This window comes from Harmonia axyridis, chromosome 1 (assembly GCF_914767665.1).
Source record: "Harmonia axyridis chromosome 1, icHarAxyr1.1, whole genome shotgun sequence".
NCBI classification, from domain to species: domain Eukaryota; kingdom Metazoa; phylum Arthropoda; class Insecta; order Coleoptera; family Coccinellidae; genus Harmonia; species Harmonia axyridis.
Window position 1 is genome coordinate 64,152,497 of NC_059501.1, and position 26,298 is coordinate 64,178,794.

General features: G+C 32.7%; 1 protein-coding gene across 5 annotated transcripts in view; it reads right to left on the reverse strand.

Moving 5' to 3' along the window:
• Nucleotides 1-290: 290 nt before the first annotated feature.
• The window catches only part of LOC123686122, a 45,872-nt gene continuing 19,864 nt past the window's right edge, over nt 291-26,298 (reverse strand). Inside the window, exons 2-4 of one of the 5 annotated variants that reach the window (XR_006748413.1) lie at nt 21,737-21,785; nt 12,235-12,302; nt 3,431-3,503 (exon numbers count right to left, since the gene is read on the reverse strand). Coding sequence is in view for 4 of the 5 variants with exons in the window: in XM_045626108.1 (XP_045482064.1) it covers nt 2,520-3,503 (984 nt within the window). In the remaining variant the exon portion in view is untranslated. Of the gene's footprint in view, nt 3,504-6,116; nt 6,298-8,173; nt 8,338-12,234; nt 12,303-21,736; nt 21,786-26,298 lie in introns of those variants that run through there. The other 4 variants (XM_045626118.1, XM_045626128.1, XM_045626124.1 and 1 more) reach the window with 4 other exon arrangements.

Here is a 26,298-nt window from a genome sequence, read left to right on the forward strand (position 1 = left end):
AATTTTATGGTCTCTACTTGACGGTGGATTGCTCACTATACTGACCTGATGAAGTCCACTTCCACATGTAGTTGACGAAATAATTGTTGTATTAAATAAATGTTGCTTTTACTTTTAATTAATCTTAAATCATTCTCCAATGTATTTAGAGATGATACACTGAACAGTTAGCAATGGATAAGCTTGTTGGATCGTGAATATGAGTATAAAATGTTTGGCATCTATAAATCAAAAATTAGTCTCCCCCAAACTATATTAATGAGTGTGAATCCCTTCAATCAAAGACTACGAATTTGTAATCATTATATTACAACAAAAATATAAAACAATAAGTGAGGTAATATATATACGAATTTATTTTTAACGCTAACATATTACATATCACATAATACTTGCACACAATGTAGATTTAATCATTATTGACGTGATGTATCGTCGATGTTAATGAAGTACAAGTACTTTATCGAATATAAAATTTCTGAATTTTTCGTATATCTTATTTCTTTATGATTATCGTTGTCATTTTTTCATTAGGAAAACCATATTCGAATGAATTATATGAAAAATTCAGGTATTGTAACAACTTTGACATTTTTCAATTCATTGAATTAATAGCAAAATATTTGAAATTTCAGTGCTCCTTTTCTTTCAGGATAAAAACACAAAATGTCCTTCAAAAAGATACTTGGATTGTTCAAAACTTTTGTAGCTAAATTACATACTTTGTATCAACATCTTAAATTAGTAACTGTCATAGGTCATAGACTTATTGGTAGACTAATTAAAAATTTAATGATTGTGCCCACATTTTGTATTTTTGTTGCAGAAATTCTGAGTTTCAAAAAGAAGAAATATTTGATCGTTCATTTATATTCACAAAATTAAGTACCATTCAAAAATATACTTGGTAATGTACATAGTAGTTATTGATCACAATTATTCATTTTTATTGAACTATGTTTAATATCCTCTTTGATTGAATTTGTAGAATCATATTTTGCTATAAAATATTCTGATTGAGTATTATACATCAATTTGGTTGAGTTCTGCTCCATATAATCAAATCATTGTTCATTGAACTCAAAAATATCAAAATTGATAAATACACAAATAACAAATTGTTGTCAAAAAGATAACTAATAAAAATCAATGAAAAATAAGATTCGAAAAGATTTTTAAACATAATTTATAACTGTGAAATATCATGGCAAGGAATATCAACTTTCATTAAATCAACAAACAAATTCATGAAAGAGCAGAATTACCTAAGTATATTTCGTAACAGCATGTACAAATAAGAAACTTCTTACAATGAGGTTATCAACTAAGATTGTTCGGGACGGCTTGAACTAGTAATTCAGCGTTCAGTTTTTTTACCGGAAGGGAATAGTTGCTTATTCACCTCTTAGAAGACAACTTTCAATGTCGACTAGATACAAACTTCCCAACTGCAATATTAAAATGAATAAATTGAAATGAGTAGTGCATTTAAAATTATAAAGATAAATTAAAATACCAGAAAAAAGATTTGTTTCTACTATAACTTGGGAGATCAATTATCAAATCCTTACTGTTTAAATATTAATATGCTTAGAAAATGAAGGTATTCATGATTAATAAGAACAAAATATTCATATTACATACATGAATGTGGTAACTAAAAATAATTCGACGTTTGTAAGTTTTTCGGCATTAAGTTTATTCTTGTTAAAATAGATTTTTATCACAATGAGTTGTAGACGATAGCATTATTTTTTTTGTGATCTATTTTTTCAGTTGGGAAGGATTTGCTTTGTATGGAACCATATTGCCTTTCATATGATTAATAAATTTATTAATTTCTTATATTTATACATATTCCCCCAGAGTAGTATTGCAATTCACCACAACAATTCGAAATGTTACTGTCGAAATAAGGTAAAATTAACTATTTACTACTAAAAAAAAAACATCTCAATTAGGAATTAAAATTATTATTGCTTGAAATGAGATATACCCTGATAGACAAAAATTGCAGGTGAATTTTGGTTTGAATACTTTGTGAAAATATGTATCTATATATTTCATATAAATTTAGTTGTCATATATATAATATATTTATTTATATGTATGTACATAAATATAAGCTTACTCTATTCATTAGAAAATTTTCTCTTATTTACAGTTATTTACAAATATTACAGAGGAATGCCCTAAGCCTTTCAGTAACATAAACTTGATATCAGCACTTAAATTAACTCATACTCTTGAGCATTAGACAATTGAGCATACGAGATCATTGTTTTGAAGTAACATAGGATGGTCAATAAATACAATCAATTGTAAAATAATCAAAACTATTGACTACATTATCTGATTGCGATCTTTCCAAAATGGCTAGGTTTCTATTTAAGTAATGAAAATATATAAATATAAAAATAAAAATTGCAAACAGTAGCTGCACAATTCCTTTATGCACCAAATTATTATTTACTAAGTGATCACAACCTGAGAAGAGTACAAGATGGAGATGCCATCTGTTACGTGCCACTAACAAGTACATGCATAAACCCATCCCAATCATTTTCCATCCTTTGTTGAGGGTTTGGATCTTTCCACTCTGTATTTTCCGTAGTTAGGCCTAGTTCGGCATAGAGCTCGTTGTTATTGAGTGATTCAAGATCGGTTTGCGATGAATAGCTGAGAACAGAACTCCAATTAATAGGTCTCGTCATCTCATCATCGCCTAAACCGGAGTCTGTATCTGGGGTATTCGATGGAAAAGGCGTAGCCCTTCCTGATGAACAAGCCATGTCTCTCAAATTTTGTTCGTAGTTCGAAGGTTCTGGCATCACAGGATTAAGTCTATTGGAAGTATTGACTTCAGTGAAATTTGTTTGGGGATAACTACTAGGCTCCACGGGGTCTGATTCCATTTCCCTCTCTAGCCTTCGCAACGTGTTGCAAATGAGAACTGAGCGTCTTAAGGAGGGATCGGAACACTGTCGATACCTAGCCAACTTACACATAGATAAATTTAACACAGCTAGTCTTCTTTGTCTATAACATGGTACATGGCACCACCTTGCTCTACCGTCACAACACCGTGTCCTAACCGAGGGAGAAGCACCAAGTTCTAAGTAAGATTTTCCGTTTTCATCACAACGGATAGTTTGCTGAGGCGGTTGGTAGTACTGCCAATAGTCTGGCTGTTGGTATCTCTGCTGCTGGTATGGAGTGGTTAGCTGGGTATACCTCGCCGCTTCTGGTACCGTCATATTTCTATCTTCGTCCGATAGTTCATCCTCGAAGTCATCGTCGTCGAATTCGTCGGTTGACAAGAGGGTGGCAGTCAACGAAGGGGTGGGGGTGCGCCATTTATCGGCAGCTACAGCTTGTAACCTAGCTATACAGTCATCAGCTTCCCATCTACCAACTTTAGCAGGAGTCGAGTCTGCTGGTGCAGTGGCCGCTTCTAACTTTCTTTTACCTGGAGAGGCTTGCAGACCCATCATGGCACAGTTCTGGAAGAGAAATAACAATTTAGTGATATTGCAATATTATTCGTTAAATAAACTACTAATATCTATTGTGCAATTATTTTATAATAATTCCCGTCACACAATGTAGGCAATTCAAATCTACAAAACAATTGATCCATGATCGACCGTATAGGTGCCAGGTCAAACGTGGCTATAATCGATCTAGCAACGTCCAAAAAGACAAGCTGGGATCTTACGACTTATGCGCCTACTTTTTCAAAACTTCCAACCAATAGAAATCCAAAAACAAATGTTAGAATACGATTGAGCTTAAGCACAATGATGTAAATTTAGCACCATACTTATTCCTACAAGGAAGGTAAGCCTGAGATAGCTGTACTGTAGTACTGAATAATACATACTAGAATACGAGAATCGGTTCCGAACGAACTTATTGCTTTAGCAATCATTCTCGATAAAATGTTTCATCAATAGGTTAAAAAACAACCTGACTAACAGCGGCTACAACTTTCTAGTACAAAACCAACAGTTCTTCCGTGAATTCTCCTTTATTTATATTATAGATCGAAAACGGTAATTTCAGTCGTGGAAAGAAAAAGTGCGCCGAAGCTAAATCATGGTAATTCGGTGGTTATTCGTAGAGAATTCTTTTTTATTATTCCATTTGCAATATACAGGCAGCAGGTTTGTTCAAGAGTATACTGTATTCTCACTAGATCAGTGTAGATTAATTTTTATTATGTGTGTAAATCGCTTGAACGAATCTTTCAATTTTTGAAAGAAACCTTCGCGTGGCAGTTTAGGATAAACTTACTGATTTTTGTCACTCAAAATGTATAGTTTTTGTTTTATATTACTTTGAGAATTGGTAGGTTTTTCAACCGTATTTCAATTATTTCAATGAATAATTTAAAAATATTTTCATCATCATGTAATAACCAATTTTTCTAAATCATCCTTCAGTCTGATTGTCATTCATTGCTTTCTTATTTGATGATATTTCCATTGATTGATATTGTGAACTTTCAAATTGAAATACACAAGAATGTAAATTTTTTTTTTGAAAATTTTTAATTAGATTATAAAATTCCAAGAATTTTGTAATTCATCATTGAAATAATTTAGATATGATCGAAAACTGTTTCGAATTTCGAAGTGATATAAAACAAAAACTATAATTTTTTTTTTGTGAAAAAAATCAGTGAGTTCATTTTAAACCACCATACCAAGGTTTCTTCCAAAAATTGAAAGAATCTAATGAATGAATCGAAATGAATTTGCACTAAGAATAGTGTACATTTGTATCTATCGAATAAAATATTAAAACATACTTGAAATGAATTGACAACATAAACAAATTAAGCGTCAGATGACACTTAAATTTCGAGAGAGTATATAATATGGCAACTAAGCGACAAATATTTTAAAAATTCCGATAATACATTCATAGATAGCTGTCTGTTTTCAAATAATAAAACCATTTTTTTTAACAGATTGCTCCAAAAAATTTTGGCAAATTTTTTATATCTAATTATAAACCTTATGATAATGAAATGAGAGGTCTAGGAAGAATATTTTTCATTATCATGGAAGCAATGCATGTTTTCAATTTTTTGATTGTATATGTTATTGATTTGTTTCTTTACTTTTTGTCTTTACAGTTAGCCTTGTAGTTAGCCAGAAAAGCTCAAGACTATTATTCAATTTTTGAATTTTCCAAATTTCATTTCATTTGTAAACAGGGAATTCCAAAGAGTTTATAATAGTTATTTATTGTACAAGACGATAAGTTTGTACATTATCTTTGAGAGTGTCTTTCAATTACTCTCGAGAAGATAATGCGATTTCATCGTCGTGCGCAATACAACATTTTTCAAATTATGCAAGATTTCAAATTTAGGTGAAAAATAAATTTTCAAAGAAAATTGTTATTTTCGACACAAAAATTGCAACTGTGTTGCTCCGTTACTAGAGATAGGAATTACTCCATCAGCAAATGTACAACAAATTTTAAATTCTGGTTTTTGCGAGTATTCATTATTTACGGATAATTCTTATCCGTAAATTTTGTATTCTCTTCATAAAGCGAATACAAAATTTACGGATAAGAATTAACACAAGAAGAAGAAAACCTGCCATCAGATGTAGAAGATGCAGCGTTGGAAACAAAAAGTTTATTGTTGCCCCCCAAAATCTAGAAATTATTGTGTTTGAATTTGAAAATTTAATTGAATAACAGAAGTCAGAACATTTTATCTTGCTGTTAAAGTGTTACTTAATCTACTCAAAAAAGTGCTATAACAACATTATGACATAAGCTATAGAAAAAAAATACAAAGTTTCATTGTTAATAATAAATATAATAATAATAATAATCTTTATTGTTGAGAATAATAATCCAATATTGTATACATCAAACTAGGCGCACTTTTGCTTTCATAGCTTCCGCAACTCGAAATGAGTTTATGCTTGATAAAAATTCAAAAATAAAAGTAAAACGATTATTATCCGTAATTATTCTCCCCATTGGGATAATAATCGCCGAAATAGCGGTTTTGGAAGTGAACGCATAGCGTGAATAACGTATGCGACGTCGAGTTGGCGTTTGCCTTTATAAAAGCGCTTTCTACTCACTAATTATTCTTTGTCGCAGTTCTCGTCTTGAGAATCACATTCACAAGCCAGTCCGGTTCTATCGGAAGGCCGATTGCTACGTTGCTGGTTGCAAGAAATCGCCCAAGGTTGCTTCTCCTCACTCACTACTATCACACACGTCGACTCTAAAATTATTGAGGCTGCGTTCACACTAAACGGGAGTTTTGAACTCGGGGAAATATGCTAAGGCCCGGAGTTATGGAAATGTTTACCCGGATAAATAGGAGTGACATTCGAGAGTATCCAACAAGTGGAAGATCATTTGTTACACAGATCTCGTAACGTCCCAGAGAACCTTTAAAAGGCAAAAACCATTTGTATTTAGGGTGGTGGGCTCTTTCTACCTGTCGAGCGAAATCGGGGACTTACCCGGAATTTTACCTGAACGTACGTTAAGAGTTATTGGGTTCATTTGGTTTCTTGGAAAACTAGGGAATTTTTTTTAAGACTTTCCCTTTTTATCTTTCATTAATTAATTTGAAAGAATAACGCAAATTTAATGTTGTATCTTAAATTATATTGATAAATGCCCAAAATAAATATTATATTAGGGGTTTAGACCAAGGAGAATTTGGATCTGAATTTCGTATAAATTATATCCAATTCAACAAAATTGATTTCAGCAACAATTGATAATTGGTTCGGTCAATTTTACACTTCGGCCGATTAATCGAATATAAAATAATAATGATCAAATATTTGGGGAAATTTATTTCATTTAATAATGAATTTTCATCAAGTAAAAACTAAATCAATTAAATACAGAATAAAATTGATAACACCTAAATTAATAGACCTAGGACTTCGCGGTAACAATATATAAAACTTGATTTTCATTTACCCTGTTCACTTTTAATTGTAAGGTGAAATTTGATTTCAGGGTTAATACTTAATATATTTATTGTTTATTATAGAATTCTATAATGAACAATAAATACCTATACTAAGTATTAACCCTGAAATTAAATTTCACCCTACAATTAAAAGTGAACAGGGTAAATGAAAATCAATAAAATATATAAAACAACACAGGAAATTACATATGAAAAGAATGTTAAGAAAGATGTGCCAAAACCAACAACTTTATTTACAATATGAAATATAAAAGAAATTCACTTTATTCAATTTTTTATAGTTTTATATTTCAATTATAATTAAGTCTAAGGCTCTGTAACCAGTGTATACAGTTTGTTGTCAGAATAAACCTTTGTTATTATTAGATTTTCGAACATTCAAATAAATGAAAAGTATATTTGGTTTAGATACAACATCTTTGGTGGCTATATTTTTTATTACATTGATATGTTTGAAAGGTTGAAAAGATATTAGTGATATTTGAATTCCAAAAGAATTATTATTATATTGAATTATAGGGTATTGTAGTATTGATATAAACTTTTTGTCATTTGCCATATTTAAAGTATTTTTGCGAATCACTTAAAGGAAATCCTTTCATTTTGTAATCTGTACATTCTTCTACTTCAATTTTTTAATGAGTTGAAGATGAATAAAAAGGGGGAGATTCTTGTCAATGTGGAACTAATTATATTGTAAATTATTGGTTTCATAATGCTATTCAGTATTCTGAAAATTGCCGTATTACTTTTAACCCCTGAGTATGCAACTACATATTTAAAAAATTATATTATAAAAAATTATATTTAACAAAAATAAAAAATTATATTAAACAAAATAATTTATAGGAAGTATGACACCATTCGATGAGGAAATATGAGAATATATAATTTTTACTATAAGAACCTATATATTTTTATATAAAAATTATGATGAGTTTGTAGGTATTCATGGAAATTTATTTTTCGAAAAGAAACCTAACAAGATGTTGTTTTGTTTTATTGGTCATTTCTCAGAATTAGGTAGTCTTCAAATATGTAGAGACCTTTGAAATTGTTCATACAAGGAAAAGTGCATTCAACCCTTATAAATGATAAATACATTATAAATAATAGTCAACTATCAATTCACTTTATTGAGTAACTTTTTGGAGTGTTCACAAATTTGGGATAAATGCTTACCCTACTGTTGTAATCAATGTTTTATTCTGTTTGTAATTCAAATTTGTCGTTTCATTTAATTCTTTAAAAATTAATTTGGTTTGGTTAATGTAATCCAAAGCGTGATTATATTTTAATAACAAATCATTAATATTGATTTTATATTAAAACTTGGAAACATTCCACAGATGAATAAACTATATCGATTACCCGAAAATTTACAATCAAAACATAAACATAACCTCAAAAATAAATTCAGGTATGCTGCATGTAATATATATTGTCAGCCACTTTGAGGACATTTATCAAACAAATAGACAGCCCTTCTTAAACGAGGGGTTAACGGACATATTTAGTTCCTTATCTGAACCCGAGTCTGGACCTTGCCAATTGAGTATTGAGACTTAAATAGGCAGGCAAATTTTTTTACCCAAAGTATGAACTGAGAATTTAGGAAAAGTTAGTAATTAGTATTATATTAACCCAAGGTAATTTTTGATTATTATTGAGTGTTAATTAGGCAAGTGATATGTTGGAGTGTTATTTTGGATTTTTTTTACCCAAAGTATGAACTGAAAAATTAGTAAAAATCAGGATTCAGTAAAATTATAACCCAAGGTTATTTTTGATTATTATTGAGGGTTAATCATATCGGTGGTATATTATTTGGTATTCTTTTTTTACCCAAAGTATACAGAGTTAGAACTATTTAGAAGGCCACTACAGGGATATCGAAAACCGTTAGAAATACAGGGTGGCTTGAATCACAAAAAAGTTCCGTTATTCAGGGATGAGTGTGTTGGTTTGAACAGATCCAAAATATCTCCAATGGTTCCCGAAATATCTCGCAAAAACTGAAAAACGGGATTTTCTTTTCTTGGGTATAACTAATTTGTTTCTGGAGATAACTACGAAATTTGATTTGTAGCCATTAACCAATATAGATATTTTAATGGTGAATTCGTAATTTTTTTCTTTATCACCTCATAAGGAAAACCAATATGGCGTCCATAAGAAAAAAATGGACTATCTCGTCTCTGAAACAATGGAAAACAGAAAGAATCTGAAGACACCATTAGAATCTCTAAATTGGATATTGGCTATAAACGTGAAGTTACCACCAAAAACAGTTATATAAAAAAATCTCGATTTTTAGTTTTTACGAGATATCTCAGGAACCATTGGAGATATTTTGGATCCGTTCACACCAACACACTCATCCCTAAATTAAGAAAACTTTTTTGTAATTTGGGCCAACTTGTATTTTTAACGGTTTTCGAAATACCTGTAGTGTCTCTCTTAATAGTTCTAACTCTATATAGTGAAAATTTAGGAAAAGTCAGGAATTAGTAAAATAAGTTGATTTTCGTCATCGATCCCAGTTCGAGAATTTAAAGCGTGATCTCCACAAGATCAAACCGCTTTTAATGGACATGAATTACCAAACACGTGCAATTAGAGTGGTGGGGCATAACTATTCCCAGAGGTCATCCCTAAAAATGCAAGACCTGTTGATCCTCAGCGCAACGATGAAAAACCGGGTTACTTTCCCAGTTTTCCGCGATCGTACATAAAGTACGACGCCTCTTGCAATTGTTATCAGTAAATTACAAGTGAAAGAAACAAAAGATAGTATGATAAGAGAGATTTATTTCGAATATCGGAAAGGAGCGGAAGAACGGGAGAATGAAGAGAGGCACAGAGAAACCCCGAGAGCAGTAATTTGATAATGGCGAGTCAAATTTAGAATGGGGTCGTTTTTGTTGAAGGAAAAACCTCTCTCTATCTTCTTCCCTCCAAGCCCTGCCTGGATTCAGTTCCCAGAAGAGCAAGCCAACGTAGCGTGGAGTCTGCTGAGCAAGCGGCTGGATTATGGCCGAGCCAGGGGCGTAGGCGGCGGGGAATTCCGGAGATGGTCTCAACGGAAACTTCCACTTGATATGGGACAAGATCGGGTAAGAAAATAATCCCTGTTTTATGCGAGACCATTTTATTATTCATGACATCAATTTCTTGCGCATCTTTATGCACGGTTCGTTTTGGATTTAAGGTTATCGTCGGGTTTTTCCGGTGTATATAGCAAAAATGGGAAATTATCGAATCGTGTTAAAAATAGATCTGTTTATAATAATTAGGATATAGGTTAAACCGAAGACCTAAAATTCAAATTAATCAAATCTGAAAATATTTACTACGACGAAAACGAACAGTGGAATACACACGTTGTTAGGAAAGATCGATGTATTCATTCATATATTTTATAGAATATATCAGAGAAATACATGTTGACCAGAAACTACCAGGAATTGAATTTGCAGAAGTGACATTTATAATAACGCCGAGTTTAAACGTCATCTATTAATTAGTTTGATCCATAGAGTATTAACCATAGAGGAAGTACATGCAATTTTTACATGTCCCCAACATGGTTAGATTACGTTGTCAGATTGTGTATATTTTCAAATTCACAATTTTACTATAACTTCATGAATGTATATTATATTGTATGAAATATATTTATTTGAGTGATTCCCGATTAAATATGCAAATTTGATTATTTGGAATCTGATATTTTTCCTAATTGTCGAATTTATAATTAGCAGAACATTTATCATTTTCTGTATCTACCTGCTGAAATCTAAGGTTTAGCAACTTTTGCTCTCCTAGTGTCATCGGTTGTTTCACGTCGTTTGGCGCGCTTGAAGTTTGTTTTCTGAATTTGCGATATATTTGGGTATTATTTCAGTATATATTGAGTTAATATGTAACGTTGATTCACTATGGGACATAAGAAGTGCGCTCTTTGTGGAGAACCTCGCGAATTGAGTGAAATATCGTATCACTGATATGTTTTCATTGCCGCGCGCTTCATGCCAAATTTGATAGTTCATGTTGGGGGCAAAATTTGCTTACTGAAAATCACATAGACTCCCTCTATCTATGTTTATTACTCTGAGGTTTAATCAATAATATGTCTTATTTTTGCATTGCTAAATTGGCAAAAGTCTCCTGTGTCTGTTTATAATGATTAGGATATAGGTTGATCTTCAGAATATATTCTAAAATCGAAGGCCTGAAATTCAATCATACAAATTTGAAAATGTTTACGTTGACGAAAATACACACGTAGTTTAGAAAGATTAATGTATTCATATATTATATTTTACAATAAAAAATCAAAAAAATACATTTAGTCTAGAAAGTATCAGGAATTGATTTGGCAGAAGTGAACTTCATAATAATGCTGAGTTTAAACGTCATCTGTTGATTAGTTTATTTAATAATATGTCTTCCTCTTGCATTGCTTAGCTACAATTATGAGGAGTCCCAACATATCAATTCATTTAATTGATTTTAGTGAACTTTTTAGTCCATCTCAAATTTGTTTAGTGATCTTTACAATATATGAAGTAGTCAAATTATTTAAAATGTCTTAATTGCGAATGGAATTTCGTATGCCGAAGTAATAAAAGAACCAAATTCATAGAAAAAGCAAGATTAGTGGAAAAAATTAATTTTCACACACAAATTTATGACCAAAAATACAATGAATGTTATTCACTTAGCCACCTTATTTCTTCAATATAGCTCTGACCGACTTTTTTCTTTTACTTTTGTCACTATTTCAAGGAATTCCTGTTAATTCGATGATTTCTAATAGAAGCAACCTCTATTTTTAAAAAATGAATTAAAAAAATGTTTTATAATTATAAAAATATTATATCGGATAGTGTCTGATCCTACTTTTTTTTTATAGAAAAATTCGCAGCTTTCGAAAGCGATTTTTTTTTTGCCTTTTGATTTTCAACAAAAAATATATTATTGTTTTGAAAGAGGTTGTTCCAATTTAATGATGTAGTAACAAAAGTTTTTCGATAAAAAATCTGAATAAAAAATTTAATGCGGTTTATCAAATATCCTAAATGTATTAGTAATAAACATATATTTATGTTTCAACTTCAAAGATTGAATATGACAACTTTGAGTCGTGGTATTGCAATTTTTTTTTATTCTGTTTCGATATTCAAGTGAAAAATTAGTTCATATCTTGACATTCCTGAAAATAAAAATGTTTATATTACCAGAGTTCGTAGATATTGAGCCGTAGACCGCAGCAAATCTGCGGCTTTTTCGTCATTTTCAAGTGTTTCTGCAAAAAAAATCGCGATTATACCTCACACAGAAATGTATCGTAGTCACAGAAAACGTTGAGCAATGTGACAACATAGAACGATCAAAAACACGACATCCAAACATTAAAGAGGATCCAAATAATTTCCAATCAAATTCCTCCAACGTCGGAAATTACGAAAAGTCTACGCCACTGGTATGCGGGGCCCCTTCAAAACCCGAGGTAGGGGTTGTAGGCCCCGGGCAGATGGGGGCTCTCGAATGAAACGGAGGGACCGACTGCCTGCCTACCAGTTCTCTCTCGTGCGTTCCCTCTCCCCGTAAACCGAAGGGCGACGTACAGGCGACGCTCGAGTTGGAATGAAACGTAGCGGCGTTGCCGGACTTCGCCCGAAAGCCGGAATACGAGGGAAAATATTTGACAGTGATAAATTCTCTCCTATTTATTAACATCATCATGGATTGGAATCTCAAAAACGATATGCATTAGTTTGACAAAAAATAATTAATTAAATATGAAAAAAAGCTCTAAAAATCCGAATCATTCATCATATCTGCTATTTTATCACGTGCTGAGAAACTAACCGGATTGGTATTTATGATGACGTCGAATGTAATCACGAGTGACATTTGTATTTTTGAATCAATAATAAAAATAAACGCATGTGTAAAATTACGTATTGACGGCTTTTTTGAATTTTACTCTTTGATTGTGTTTTGTTTTAAAATTATATATGGGAATTGAAAATATCTAATTTTTATGTGTTCAATAAACATCACTGAAAAATTTGAACAATTCGTCAAAATTAAAACTTAATGAAATAATGACTAACAAATATAAAATAATATATTTAAGAATACATTTCAAAGTTATGAACGAATTAAAAATTATTAATTAAAACTACACAAGAAGTACACATCTAAAGTTTCAATTAATGTTATCTATCGATTTCGTTATAATTATTTATTTTTGAAATTTTTTATATCAATCTGGCTATTAAATAATAAGAAATAATAAAATAATAAGAATTGCTGAAAAAATTCCTTCAAACTCTACATATTTAATCATTTTATTGTTCTTATTGCCTTCTCCAACTAATTCGATTCTTTTAAATTTGATTTCTAGATTTTTAACCATTAAATGCATAGATTCTAAGACATAGATTTCTAAGATGAGAGGATCAACGCGGTAGACGAACTTTTTAAAACCTAATTTCAGCGTAACATGATTGGATCTTATGATTAAAGTTTTAGATATACCAAAATACACGGAGGTTTCATTTTTTCTGTAATAATTCCATATGAAAAACGAAAATTATTGTTTATCTTCCAAATATGCGGGTTAACCACATTGAGTCTGAATTAATTTTTATTTCATATGTTTCCCATAGAAATTGTTCATTTCACGTCATTAAAAATTCAAATTAACTATAATAATTTACATGGAGCATTCATGGTTCGATGCTTTTCACAAGGTAAGATGAATTATTTTTCCTTTTCTCATAAGTATACTAATATAAATTGACCAATACATAAAATTACAACCAACTTTTATAGTTTTAACCTAACCTTTTTCAAAAACGGACCATAATGTATTTGGAGCTGTTTGAATTGATGGTATTATTCCACCAGAACAGAAACTAAAGTATCCTCAGATTTTCAATTTCCCAGTCCCCAAAGCAGAATTCAAATGGACTAAAAAAGCAAATTGTGAATACCGATTATCGAAGATTGAGGAAGAACTTTTGAATTTGTTGATAAAGGACCCCGCACGTTTAGTATGGGAAATGGCTTTCCGTGAATTTGGCTGAATTTTTGATATGTCGTAGTTCTTGATGAACTGATCAAAGTATTTCAACAATTTAAAAAATAAAAATTATGATTCATTTCAGACGAAGAAAAGGAAATTAAAATTGAAACACTAATAAAAAAAGAATAAGTTTGAAAATATTTAAGAAATAGGAATAAAAATGTTTGAAAAATAAAACACCTAAATGAACCAAAACAAGAGATGTTTACACCAAAGTCATTATTATTCCTAATTAATTTGATTTAATTCGAAATACAACAAAAAACTCGAAATATATGTGAAAAAACAAGTTCAACGATTGGATTAGTTCGAAATATGTCAAGTTTTAGGTTGAATATCTATAATACGATTTCATTCAATTGGAACTAGGTAAGGAATTTTAGTTCAAACGTCGACATCGCGAATGCGGGAAACAAAACACTCGTTCGAGTATTGGTTCTGACGATAATTACTATGTTGCCGTTCCGCTTAACCTTCCTCCATTTCAAGGAATTTTATTTTGGAATGGGAGAAGGTCGGGAGATGGATCGAAATTACAATAATGAAAAAATTCGTTTCTTGTTGGAAATTCAAAGATAGAAAAATGAAATAATTTTTCGTTAATAAAAAAATTAAGATAAGTATATAAGAAGTTTGAATTCCGGAAAAAAAATTTGAAAACTTCCGACTTTAAAATTATTAGAGCAGGTGAATAGAAGTATAGTATTCCATAAGGAGGAGAAGGACCACTTCTCCTCCGAATAAAATACGTTTTTTCTTTTTTTTTTCAAACGTTTTGAAATCCATAAAAATCTATAGATCCAACATTAAATGAGATTTATATTAACGATCGTTATAATTGATTGATCAATGGAAAATTTGCTTAGTTACGGTTGTCATGATAAATTAATTTTGACATACATGAAGTATAATAGTTGATAGTTATCATTGCTAGGCAACACTTTTCCCTCCGGCGGAGGAAAAGTATAACTTCGACGATCTCAGTCAGTCAATATATAAAGTTGTTATTGTACGGTTGAAAAAAAAAATCTTAGTACAATTTTTAATTACACGGTTGTATGACGTTTAATTTACGGTAAATATTGTTTTCTTTTTGCTAGATTTTCAACCATTAAAATGTATGGATCGAATTTTTGAACTAAGAGAATCGATGATGGTATAGAGTAGATTATCAATTCAATTTTCGTACAAAATTACCAAACGGAAGACTTCAGGCAATAAGATCTACCTAATTAAATTCATAAGGGTTTTAGTTCTAGATCCTAAAACAGAAAGGCTCATGAATAAAATGTCCAGAGTCATTCTAGACAAAATCAATAAATCGTTAATTTTCAAAAATCATATTCATCAACTATAAGAGATCGCATACCTCATCTATTTTCTATATTTCTAGCTTTTCAAGCTGCAAAGCATTAAACTTGGTGCTAAAAACCAACAAGAAAAAATTGATAAAAATCATTGATCGCATACCAGCTACAAGATCCGATACCTGATCTATTTTCTTCAAAGAACGTATAACATACTCCGTTCATGTCATAGATTTCCAGCTTTTCAACCTGGCGCAATTGAATTCGCTACTAAAATATAAAAGCGAAGAAAATTAATAAATCGTTCATTAACGAGAGAGCGAAGGTATAGGGCATTCCATATTTCAGCCGTGCCAAATCGGAATACACATCACATTTTGTTTTTGCCGGTTGGGAAAACGTAGAACGTATCCACGGCAACGGCCGTGCCGACCAATGAGGAACGGCGTCGCCCCACCACCTCATCGAACAGTGATTTTCCAATGTTTTATATGGAACAGGAGAACAGCGTTTCTCCAGCTAAGAAGGGGATTGGAGTTTTTGTTCGAATAATAAACGGTTTCTTTCGTTTTGTCAGCAAATGGGGTTTATTAGGGGTAAACTCTATTTTCGACTCATTTTCATAGTGGAAATTCTTGTGATATTATTGCTATTCATGCACGAAAAATCCCAAGAACTACTGAGTGGATTCGGACCGTATGCAGAAAAATTTGTTTCTCTATTTCAGTATTGTAATGAGTTCATTACAGTACTAAAAACAGTGCTTTAATGAACTCATTATAGCATTGTTTTCAGTTATATTTTTCGTTTTGTGGTTGTCTACACTGACTTCCGATCCTATCAAATTTCGACACGCGTCAAATGTCATTATAAAATAATTTGGATATTGTGATATGATTTTCAACTATTCTCAATTTTTCTTAATTCTTGTGGTGTTAAATCAATTTCGTCCGACATAATTTAATGCGTTATTAAAAATTATTTCAAAATTCGAAACATACGGTTCAAATTCATATTCCGTAATCAGTCAATTTTCATAACAGTCACACCAACTGCAGAAGATACAATACAAAAGTCACTAGGATGTATAATCTGAATTTTTCGTTTCACAAAATTCGACTGAAATGAAGAAAATTTTGTTTAATACTCGTTGCAGAAGGCAATTCCAACACTCATTTCGCATTCGTATTGGAATAGGAGCCCATTCTGCAACTTGTTTCAGAATATACTACTACCCGAAAAGGGGAAAGATAATATAGAGCAAAGGAAAATAGATAATTAGGAAAATAGATAATTCGAAATCTGATCGACAAAATTCGAGAGGAGATACTTACTAGGGTTATGTTATTTAGCTATCTTGACCATTGCAGCCACTCAATATGAGGGCATCAATTATCACATGAATGTTTCCATTTAGCTTAATGGACATTTAGTATTATTATGTGGGTACTTTTGGGAATTCAATCATTGGATAAATCGTTAAAACGTTCACCTTTAATTCTCATACTAGAATGATCGGCCCGAGCACAAAAATCGTGATATGTATATAGAAAAATCATCGATTCTTGAGCATAGTTGAAAAGCAAAGAACTAATTTGAAAACATTCATTTCACGAAACTATGCAGCTCAAAATAGAAATTTAAAATGACCAGAATTATGAAAATGAAACATTCCCTTTTTTTCTCAAAATGCATCGATTACAAAGTTGGAATTTTTCGAAAATCTCCAACTGAAACCAAGATAGAACGAAACAAATTATGTACCTACGATATGAGAGATCGTTGGTTTCTGAAGTTTTTTTTCTAAATCTTATTCACGAGATGTTCTCAGTGAGCATCGAATTTGGGACACCCCGTACAACTCTATTTTTTCAAGAGAAAAGAAAATTTTTTGGGAGGGAAACATTTTTTTCAATAACTGATCGCGTTGGTTTAGCAAATTCAATTTCCTCATGTTGTATTCCTCATCAACGATAAAACATGAAACAAAAACGTCTATTTGGCACGATAATACTAAATATAAAATTTTTCTCCACCTAGTCCCATTCCTATTAGTTTCGAAGTTGTAAAATATTAATTTAATTGCGCGTTGCAGCCTGCATAATATACGATTCGACAATCAACAGATGGCACCACACACTACCCCGCCCCAAAAGTGGATGATGCTCAGTTTTCAGTTTAATCCGAGATAGGTAAATCATTTTTTCGGCAACCGTCCGGGAAGTGCTCACTTACCGGACGCTTTTTCGCTGAGAAAGTAGCATTTCCCGGCCTAGTCCGGAAAGTACGTACTTCCCGGACTAGGCCGGAAAAGAATCATAGAATCCATAGCAACCGAGATAACGGCTGACAGTTCATATGGAATTAGTTGTCAAAAATTTGCTTGTTTTTTGATCGCAATCGCAATGAAATATGGAAAACAGCAGCGATAGTGTTATTTTACATGGTTGCCGAAAAAATATTGTACGCAACACGCCCGAAAATGTTTTTTTTGGACTCACAGACTTCCAGGACTCGCATACGCTCGTCCTGGAATTTTGTCTATTCGTCCAAAAAAACCCAATTTTCCGGACTTGTTACGTAAATTACTATTATTGAAAGAAGAATTTTTTGTGAAACGTGTTTTTTTCTCTATTTTACAAATTCGAAAACTTGAACTTTAAGAATATTGGATATTGATTTTTTTTTTCTCTATTTCAGTATCAAAATGAGTTAATTACAGTAATAAATCAGTGCTGTAATGTACTCATTACAGCTTTGTTTTCAGTTATATTTTTCGTTTTGTGGTTGTCTACACGGACTTCCGATCCTATCAAATTTCAACATAAGTCAATTGTCAATATAATATAGGTAATTTGGATATAGTGAAATTATTTGCAACATTATTCGAAATTTCTCTTAATTCTGGTGGTGTTAAATCGTTTTTGTCAGACAAAATTCACGGATTTAATACGCAATTATAAATTTTCACAAAATTCGAAACGTACGATTCAAATTCTGTGTTCTGCCAATTTTCGTAACAGCTACACCAACTGCCAAGATACAATACAAAAGTCACTAGGATGTATAATCTGAATTGGGCATTGAATTTCTACAACATTTCACAAAACTTGACTGAAATAGAGAAAATATCGTCTAAAACTCGTTGCAGAAGCCAATTCCAACACTCATGCGTTCATGAATTTCGCATTCGTGTTGGAATAAGAGCCCATTCTGCAACTTGTTTTAGAATATACCATAATGATTCCTGAACTAATCTATTTCCGTAAGAATCATTCAAAACATCGAAGTGCAACCAGAAAAATCGCCAAGCTCATAGATAACAGATATAGCTAATGCGGGAACGTACTGCGATAAGGTTTCGAACGGTTGGGAAAGTACAGATCGAAGAGCGAGCATTTATTACGCCACCAAAACACCACGTGTTCCATTCAAACAGATACAACTTCATAAATGACATGAGCAAGAAAGTGGCGACATCCCGCATCATCTTCATGAACAAGCCAAGTCTCCACGCATAGCTATTTCACCATGCAGACGCTCTCAGATTCTATTCATAGGCGTCCCCTCGACTAGAGGTCCGATCCGATCGTTCGAGCATTACGTACGGTCTTTTTTGCCGTCCATGACACGAAATTTCCACTCGGTGTTTTTCGTCGCGACTCGTGCAGGATACCAATACGTCCAGTAGACCGAAACGCTACGATCTTGAGTACGACGATTTCTCTTATCGTCGGAGCGGAGGCCCAGGCAAGGGAGCGCTTACGGTCGACTATCGTTCGCCCAGCGCTCTCGGGTACCTCGTCCGTTGGCCGTATTGCAGCCAGCGTCATGGCATTGCGTTTACGACTGCGAGGGCAACGCCAACTTTCTTTATATACTGACTGACAAAGAAACTGCAGCACCAAGAAGGAGCTGTTTAAATTTTAATTTTTTTTTATCGTAAAACAGATAGTAGAACAAGGAGTAAATTATTGAAATTTGGAGAAAAAACGAAAGGTTTTAAAATTTTATTTAATAAATTTCTTTCTTTATATACTGACTGACAAAGAAACTGCAGCACCAAGAAGGAGCTGTTTAAATTTAATTTTTTTTTTGTGAAACAAAGATAGTATAGCAAGGAGTAAATTATTGAATTTGGAGAAAAAACGAAGGGTTTACAATTTTTTTTCAATAAATTTGTTAATAATGTGTTTGTCCACCGCGATTATCTATACATTCCCCAAGACGTCTCGGCATTGATGCAGAAAGATGGTCTATTTCTTCTTGAGGGATACTATCCCAAGCTACCTGTACTTCATGTCTCAGAGCCGCCAAAATCCGTGGGGAATGGGGAAAATTTCCAAGCCTTCTACCCATTATGTCCCAAACATGCTCTATGGGCGAAAGATCGGGGAATCTGAGCGGCCACGGCAAAAGATTCGCATGGGTCGCTTCGAAAAAGTTTAAACTAACTCTGGCAACATAAAGTCGGGCATTATCTTGCTGAAATATTGGATTCTCGAGCCGTTTAAGGTACGGGAGAACATTTGGCTCCACTATTTCGTGAAGGTAACGCAGCACTGTCATGTCACCTCGAATAAAGACTAAAGGTGACTTACTTGCATGTGCAATAGCACCCCATACCATAACGACTACTGTCCGGTGTACATGAAGCTCAACATCAAACTGAGGTTCACGTCTTTCTCCCCGACGTCGTCTAACCATTCTTCGACCATCATGTGCACCCAAGGAGAATTGACATTCATCAAAAAAGACGACCTGATACCATTCCACATTCCAATGTTGACGTTCTCTGCACCACTGTAATCGTTGCCGGCTATGCTCAACCGTCAGAGGTAACACAAGATGGGGGTCGATAATGCTGTAGTCCAAAAGGCCATATCCGGCGGTAAACCGTTCGGACAGTTACAAGATGGCCTTGTTCTCCAAACCCTCATCAGCTGAAGATCGAGTTGTCGCAAATCGGTCTCTAATGGCCATAAGTCTTGGACGTCGATCTTGAACTTCATTTGTGCCCCTTCGGCGTCCGGTACCTACTCTTCTTCGATTTTGGGCAAACCACGTTTGACAACATCTCATAACAATAGTTGGATTTTTGTTTATACGTTTAGCGATTTCTCGAAATGACAACCCCGCCTCTCATAGACCAATAATTCGACCTCTTTCAAATTCACTTAGCTAGTGATAATTCCGCGTACAAGTGCTCTAGGCATTTTAACAACAAGTAAACAAGACTTTGAATCTCCTCGAACAGCTGGTTTGTTGTAAAATTTAAAAAACTTGCAAAAAACAACTACAATATTTAAGTAACAAAAATTGTTCACATGAAAAAACCTTCACGATTTTTTCTCCAAATTCAAACATTCACACCTTGCTATGTAATACCAAAAAAATTTAAACAGCTCCTTTTGGGTGCTGCAGTTTCTTTGTCAGTCAGTGTCAGTATACAACCAACGCTCGTTCGAACGTAGGTCGCCTACTCCGATCTCGCTCGAACTGACAATTCACGAAATTACTGAATCGATGATCCACTATGAACAGAGAATATTAAATGAATAATGACAAGTACCGATAACGTAATCGGTTACAATAACCAGAGATAACGATTATCTGAGGTGCCCTATATTTACATTTCGGACTCTATGGTATCGATGAACATTGAGAAACGTCATTCCGTAGATTACTTAATTCAAAGAACTCGATTCATTGATCCATCGTTGCATGTCGCCTATATTCATGCTTGTGCATGACTGTGGACCGAGTCTAACCAATAAACATTAGTCATTTCCTAAAAATAACCAGCAAGCAGTCCGTAGGTAGTAGGTACAGGGGACTGAGAGAATCGCTAGAGAGGATATTTTGAACGCTTCTACTGCCAGGCCGATGGCGTGTCTTGCCGAGAATTATCTACCAGCATTCCTTCTAACGGCAAACGGATGCAGGGTTCCATCGGCCCACAATGGGTCTGAATAGAAAGTTCTTACCAAATGACGGTTCAGTTCAGGTAGAGTTCGGTCCTTTTTTCGAGGGACCCTTAGGACCAAAAAGGTAGGGACCACCTCTTGGGTATTTTTTTCTTTCTATTGGGACCCGTCTGGGATTTTCCCATGCAGCCACCCTCCGGTGTATTTCATTTTAATTTTTATTTTATCGCATAAATTTGTTTATTTTTTTCCGTTGGAAAAATCTACATTCGATGGGGAAAATAACATCGCTTCATGAATTTGAATTAATTTGCGATCAGTCAAGAATGCATTTATTACCGTGTTCGATGTGAAAGATGTGAATAAAATAAACATAATAAATAAAGGTGATATAAAAAAATGTGCCTACCTTATAATTTCTCAATCGAAAGAGTAGGAAAACTTCAAGAAATTAGCTTCTGTAAAAAATAAATAAGAATCAGGAGAGGAAAAATAAAAGCAGGGTGAATAAAAATAACATAAATAAATACATCAAAAAATTAACTATAAAGAGTTTACAGTACAAAATTTGTGTCAAATAAGTTCAATGTTTTTATTCAAACTGAAACGTTCTTAGCTGTTTTTGACAATCATATGATATAAGGAATGAAATTTGATATGCGTTTTGATCTTTTTAGTTCTAGAATCTGTTCAGTCAATTATGAAGGCTAAAAATCAAAGAATGGATAACCAAAGGGTCTTCCACCATACTTATATCGAACAATATTGAATAAACAATTGCCAGAATTCAGGCCCTGATAGTTTGAATATTTTAATCGTTATTTCCAATATTGAACATTCCTAGAAAACTATAGGAGCTGAATGCTTGAAATTAGGTGAAACAACCAAATTAGAAGTATAAGATTCCAAAAATCAAAAGAAAAATTGAAAATTCCTCAATCTTCATACTTGGGTTATGAATTTTTTTTCGATTCCATGAGAGAGAATTACTCGACAGATCATCATTATAAAATGTTTTCAGGTATAAAAGCAAACCAAAAATTCAAAACTTTCATATTCCAACATATAAAAACAACGCTAACTTTACATAAATGCTTATTGTTTTCTTTTATCTCGCAGAATATCTAATTCTAATGAAAAAGATCTCATAATAAATTATAAGGTATGAAACCGGAGTTATTCGTTTCAAAATCCAAGTAAATCATTCAAAAATTCATAACAGAAATTTTTTTCCAATTTTGGGAATGGTCTCAAACGATAAGGTTCGACTCGTTGATGACGAATTCATCCTTAAAGATCAATAAAACGAAAATAAAAATTGTTGTTTCCTAATAATATTCGAGTCCTTGGCACTACATATCTTTCTTGCAGCAATATGACAGTTATTTTTGCACATTACAGGATATAATGGAGAAAACTTTCTTATATCAGATTATTATTGAATTAACGGAGAAAATATCAATGAAGTTTGTACTTCAATTTCTCTTGAACTCTTCAGCTGATTGTAGAAATTATAACCTAAACTCTATAATTTGGGTTCTTTACTTTGGCAGGTAAGAGGTAATAAAGGTGTATAGATTTCTAGCTTAAAATCGTTAAAGTAAAGTGTCGAATTTATAATAAGCAGAATATTTATTATTTTCTGTATCTACCTGCTGAAATCCAAGGTTTGGCAACTTTGGCTCTCCTAGTCAGCGTGACCAGATTGAAATATGGTGAATCTACTAAACTTGCCGCAGAAATCTACTAAAAATCTACCAACACCGTTCAGAAATCTACTAAAAATCTACTAACATATTTTTTGACAAAATTTCACAGATGACGCTGCATTAGATTTTAACATTATTCAGAATACACTTTATCTAATTTCTCTTATGGTTAAATTTTACTTCATGAATAGGATAAACAGTACAGATGCGTACAGATTCGAAAACAAAACAAGATTTCATTTCAAAATTCAAACGACAAAAAAAAAAGGAAAAAAACCGAACAAAAACATATAGGATCAAAATAGCAAATATAAACAAACAAATTCATATATTTAAATAAACAAAAGGATATAGATAGAAATAAAAACTAAAATCTTTGGGATAAAAATAACATTAAATAAAGAAATGAAATACTACAGTTGAACATAAAAAAAAATAATTGAAAAATCAGTATCAATTTGCAGTCAAATCATCGTCTTTAACATCCATAAATAAATTCTCACTATCCATCGATTCGAGCATTTTTTTTGTAGGTTGAAAACGACAACAATCGCCTATCTCTTTAAGTCCTTCTTTAGCATGTTATAATAATGCTATCTTCTCATTTAGAAATCTGTTTTTATTTTTTGTTTTGATGCGGTTAATAGCCGAAAATATTCTCTTGCATTTGGTATTCGAAATCTGAAATATGCAGCCACCCAAATTTGTCAATGAAATTCCAGTTAAGACATATTTTTTGCACTAAATAGAATACCAAATGTGAGATAATGGTATATTTTCAACGGAAGTTTATACACCATCTGTTTTTAATGAGACACCCTTCGGATATTCCATCATTCTTCGTATTTATTCTCAGCCGACAGCCACCAAAGAACTTTTATGATTTTATTATGTTTAAGTAGGTACGTTCTTCTAGAAATACGTAGAACGTAGGACCTCAATGAGAATGAACAATGAATTGATTCATAGGAACAGTCTAGACATCCGAAATTTCCATATTCCCAACCATCTCGGTCATATTTTTTAAAAGTACCAAAATCTACTAAAATCTACCAAAGGATTTCTTCCTACTAAAAACTCCATGAAAATGCGAAAAATCTACTAAAAAAGTAGATTTCTACTAAATCTGGTCACACTGCTCCTAGTGTCATCGGTTGTTTAACGTCAATTGGCGCGCTTCAGGTTTGTTTTCTGAATTTCTCATATGTTTAGGTATTTATTTCAATATATTTTGAGTTGATATGAAACGTTGATCGACTATGGGACATAAGAAGTGCGTTATTTGTGGAGAAACTCTCGAATTGAGTGAAATATCGTATCACTGAGATATTTTCATTTCCGCGCGCTTCATGTCAAATTTGATAGTTCATGCTGGGGACAAAATTTGCTTACCGAATATCACATATGCTCCCTCTGTATATGTTTATTACTCTGAGCATTAAACCAATGAAATGTTCATTATAACAAACCATTCAAACTTCTGTAATTTATCCCAAAATTAAAATATCGTCCTCGATGAATAAAGCTACAATCCAAAAAAATATTCGTTAAAACAAGCCGAAAGATTCAAGCGAAAATGAACCATCAACTCCGTTGAGATTTTGCCGGTGTGTATATTATACGTTAACTGTCATCCAATCCCAAACTAAATCCTTAACCTAAGACAACTACCGAAGCATTTTAACGAACTGACCCGGATTGCTGTCGCATCTACATCCGATTCTAAATCATCCGGAGATGGGAGAGGAAGACGGACATTTAATTAAAGTCAGATTTAAACACTTTATAGTAGCCGAACGTTGAATGAACGCTTCTTCCCTTTTTTTTTATTCGTAACCGCTCATCCAGCGTGCCATGAATGAACAACTGAGCCACGGAGATGACCCATCGGGCCCTAGGGCGTCGACCATAATTCGATTTAATATCAACAAAGCATAAACAGTTCATTAATCACTCCCAAACCATAAATATCGAATAAAAATCGACATTGAGCGCGTGAGCACGTGGTGTCTATCGTATACCGACCGACACTCATTATGATTGCATAATTGTAAATTTCATAGTAAATGAAAATGATAAAAATAACATTCAACTATCCATAAATTAATCAGATGAACATAATACGGAACGGTGACGTAGTGATTTCATTTATGAATGGAGGCATAAAAATGTAAAGGATGCGATATCGGACAACGCAACAGCTGATTTGTTGCCATAGGTTAATTTATGATTCATTACATTATTTGGAATGGTAATAGTATTTTTATGTAAATAATGGTGAAGATAAAAGTGAACCACTTAGTAGACGAGGTTGGTTTCGCGATAAAAATTCACGTGTACTCGATTGTTTGTTTATGTTGATCATGATCAATTTTAATCGAGTACCGTATATGCGTATTGTACTGTCACCTGTTTGGTATCATATCGGTGTGTTGTCGTTTTCATTGTTGTGTTGACCCAGTGTTGACTTGTAGGTAAGATTAGGAATTCATCAAGTCAAGTAGCTTGATATTTTAACCAACAACTTGACTAGCAATTATAACCTAAACAGGTTAAGACGATTGGCGACTCTATAGTCACTAATCGCCAAAGTAAAGACAACCCAAACTCTATAGTTTGGGTTGTCTTGTACTTTGTATCAATGACGTATTACTGTTCATTGAAATTGTCCGAAGCAGTTAATGTATACGAATTTATACACCAAATGAACAATGTTCTTCAATCCAATGAATACTTCATTGGAACAATGAACATACAACATCAATTTAAGAATTGTGTAATTGATGAGCAGGGACTCAAAATATCAATGAATAGGTAATATATAGAAGTTTGGAATGAATTTCAATATTGATGGAAAAGTACATTGTTTCAATGAAATCAAGTTGATGATTGCCATTCTTCAATACAATGAACAATTTTTTTTCAGTGTATTGGAACCATTTGAACTGCAATTATTTTTTCCAAAATCAATTTATCGCAATTGATAAAAAATGTTTAGAAAAGATGAGGCAACATCAATTCGTAAACATGTTCGTCTGTTAACGATTCACTTCACAGGGTGTTCCAAATAAAGTTCTATTTGTTCGCCCGTATATACAACAAAAAATAAAGATACTGAGAATGGACTTTAAACTGTTATGTTCCCGATGAATCAAACTTCAATTAAAAAAAATTGCCAAAATGTACCAAAGGCTCCAAGAGAAAATTAACTACAAACTTCGTTTCCTTATTGTTAATGTTAAATATGCAATATTTTACAGAA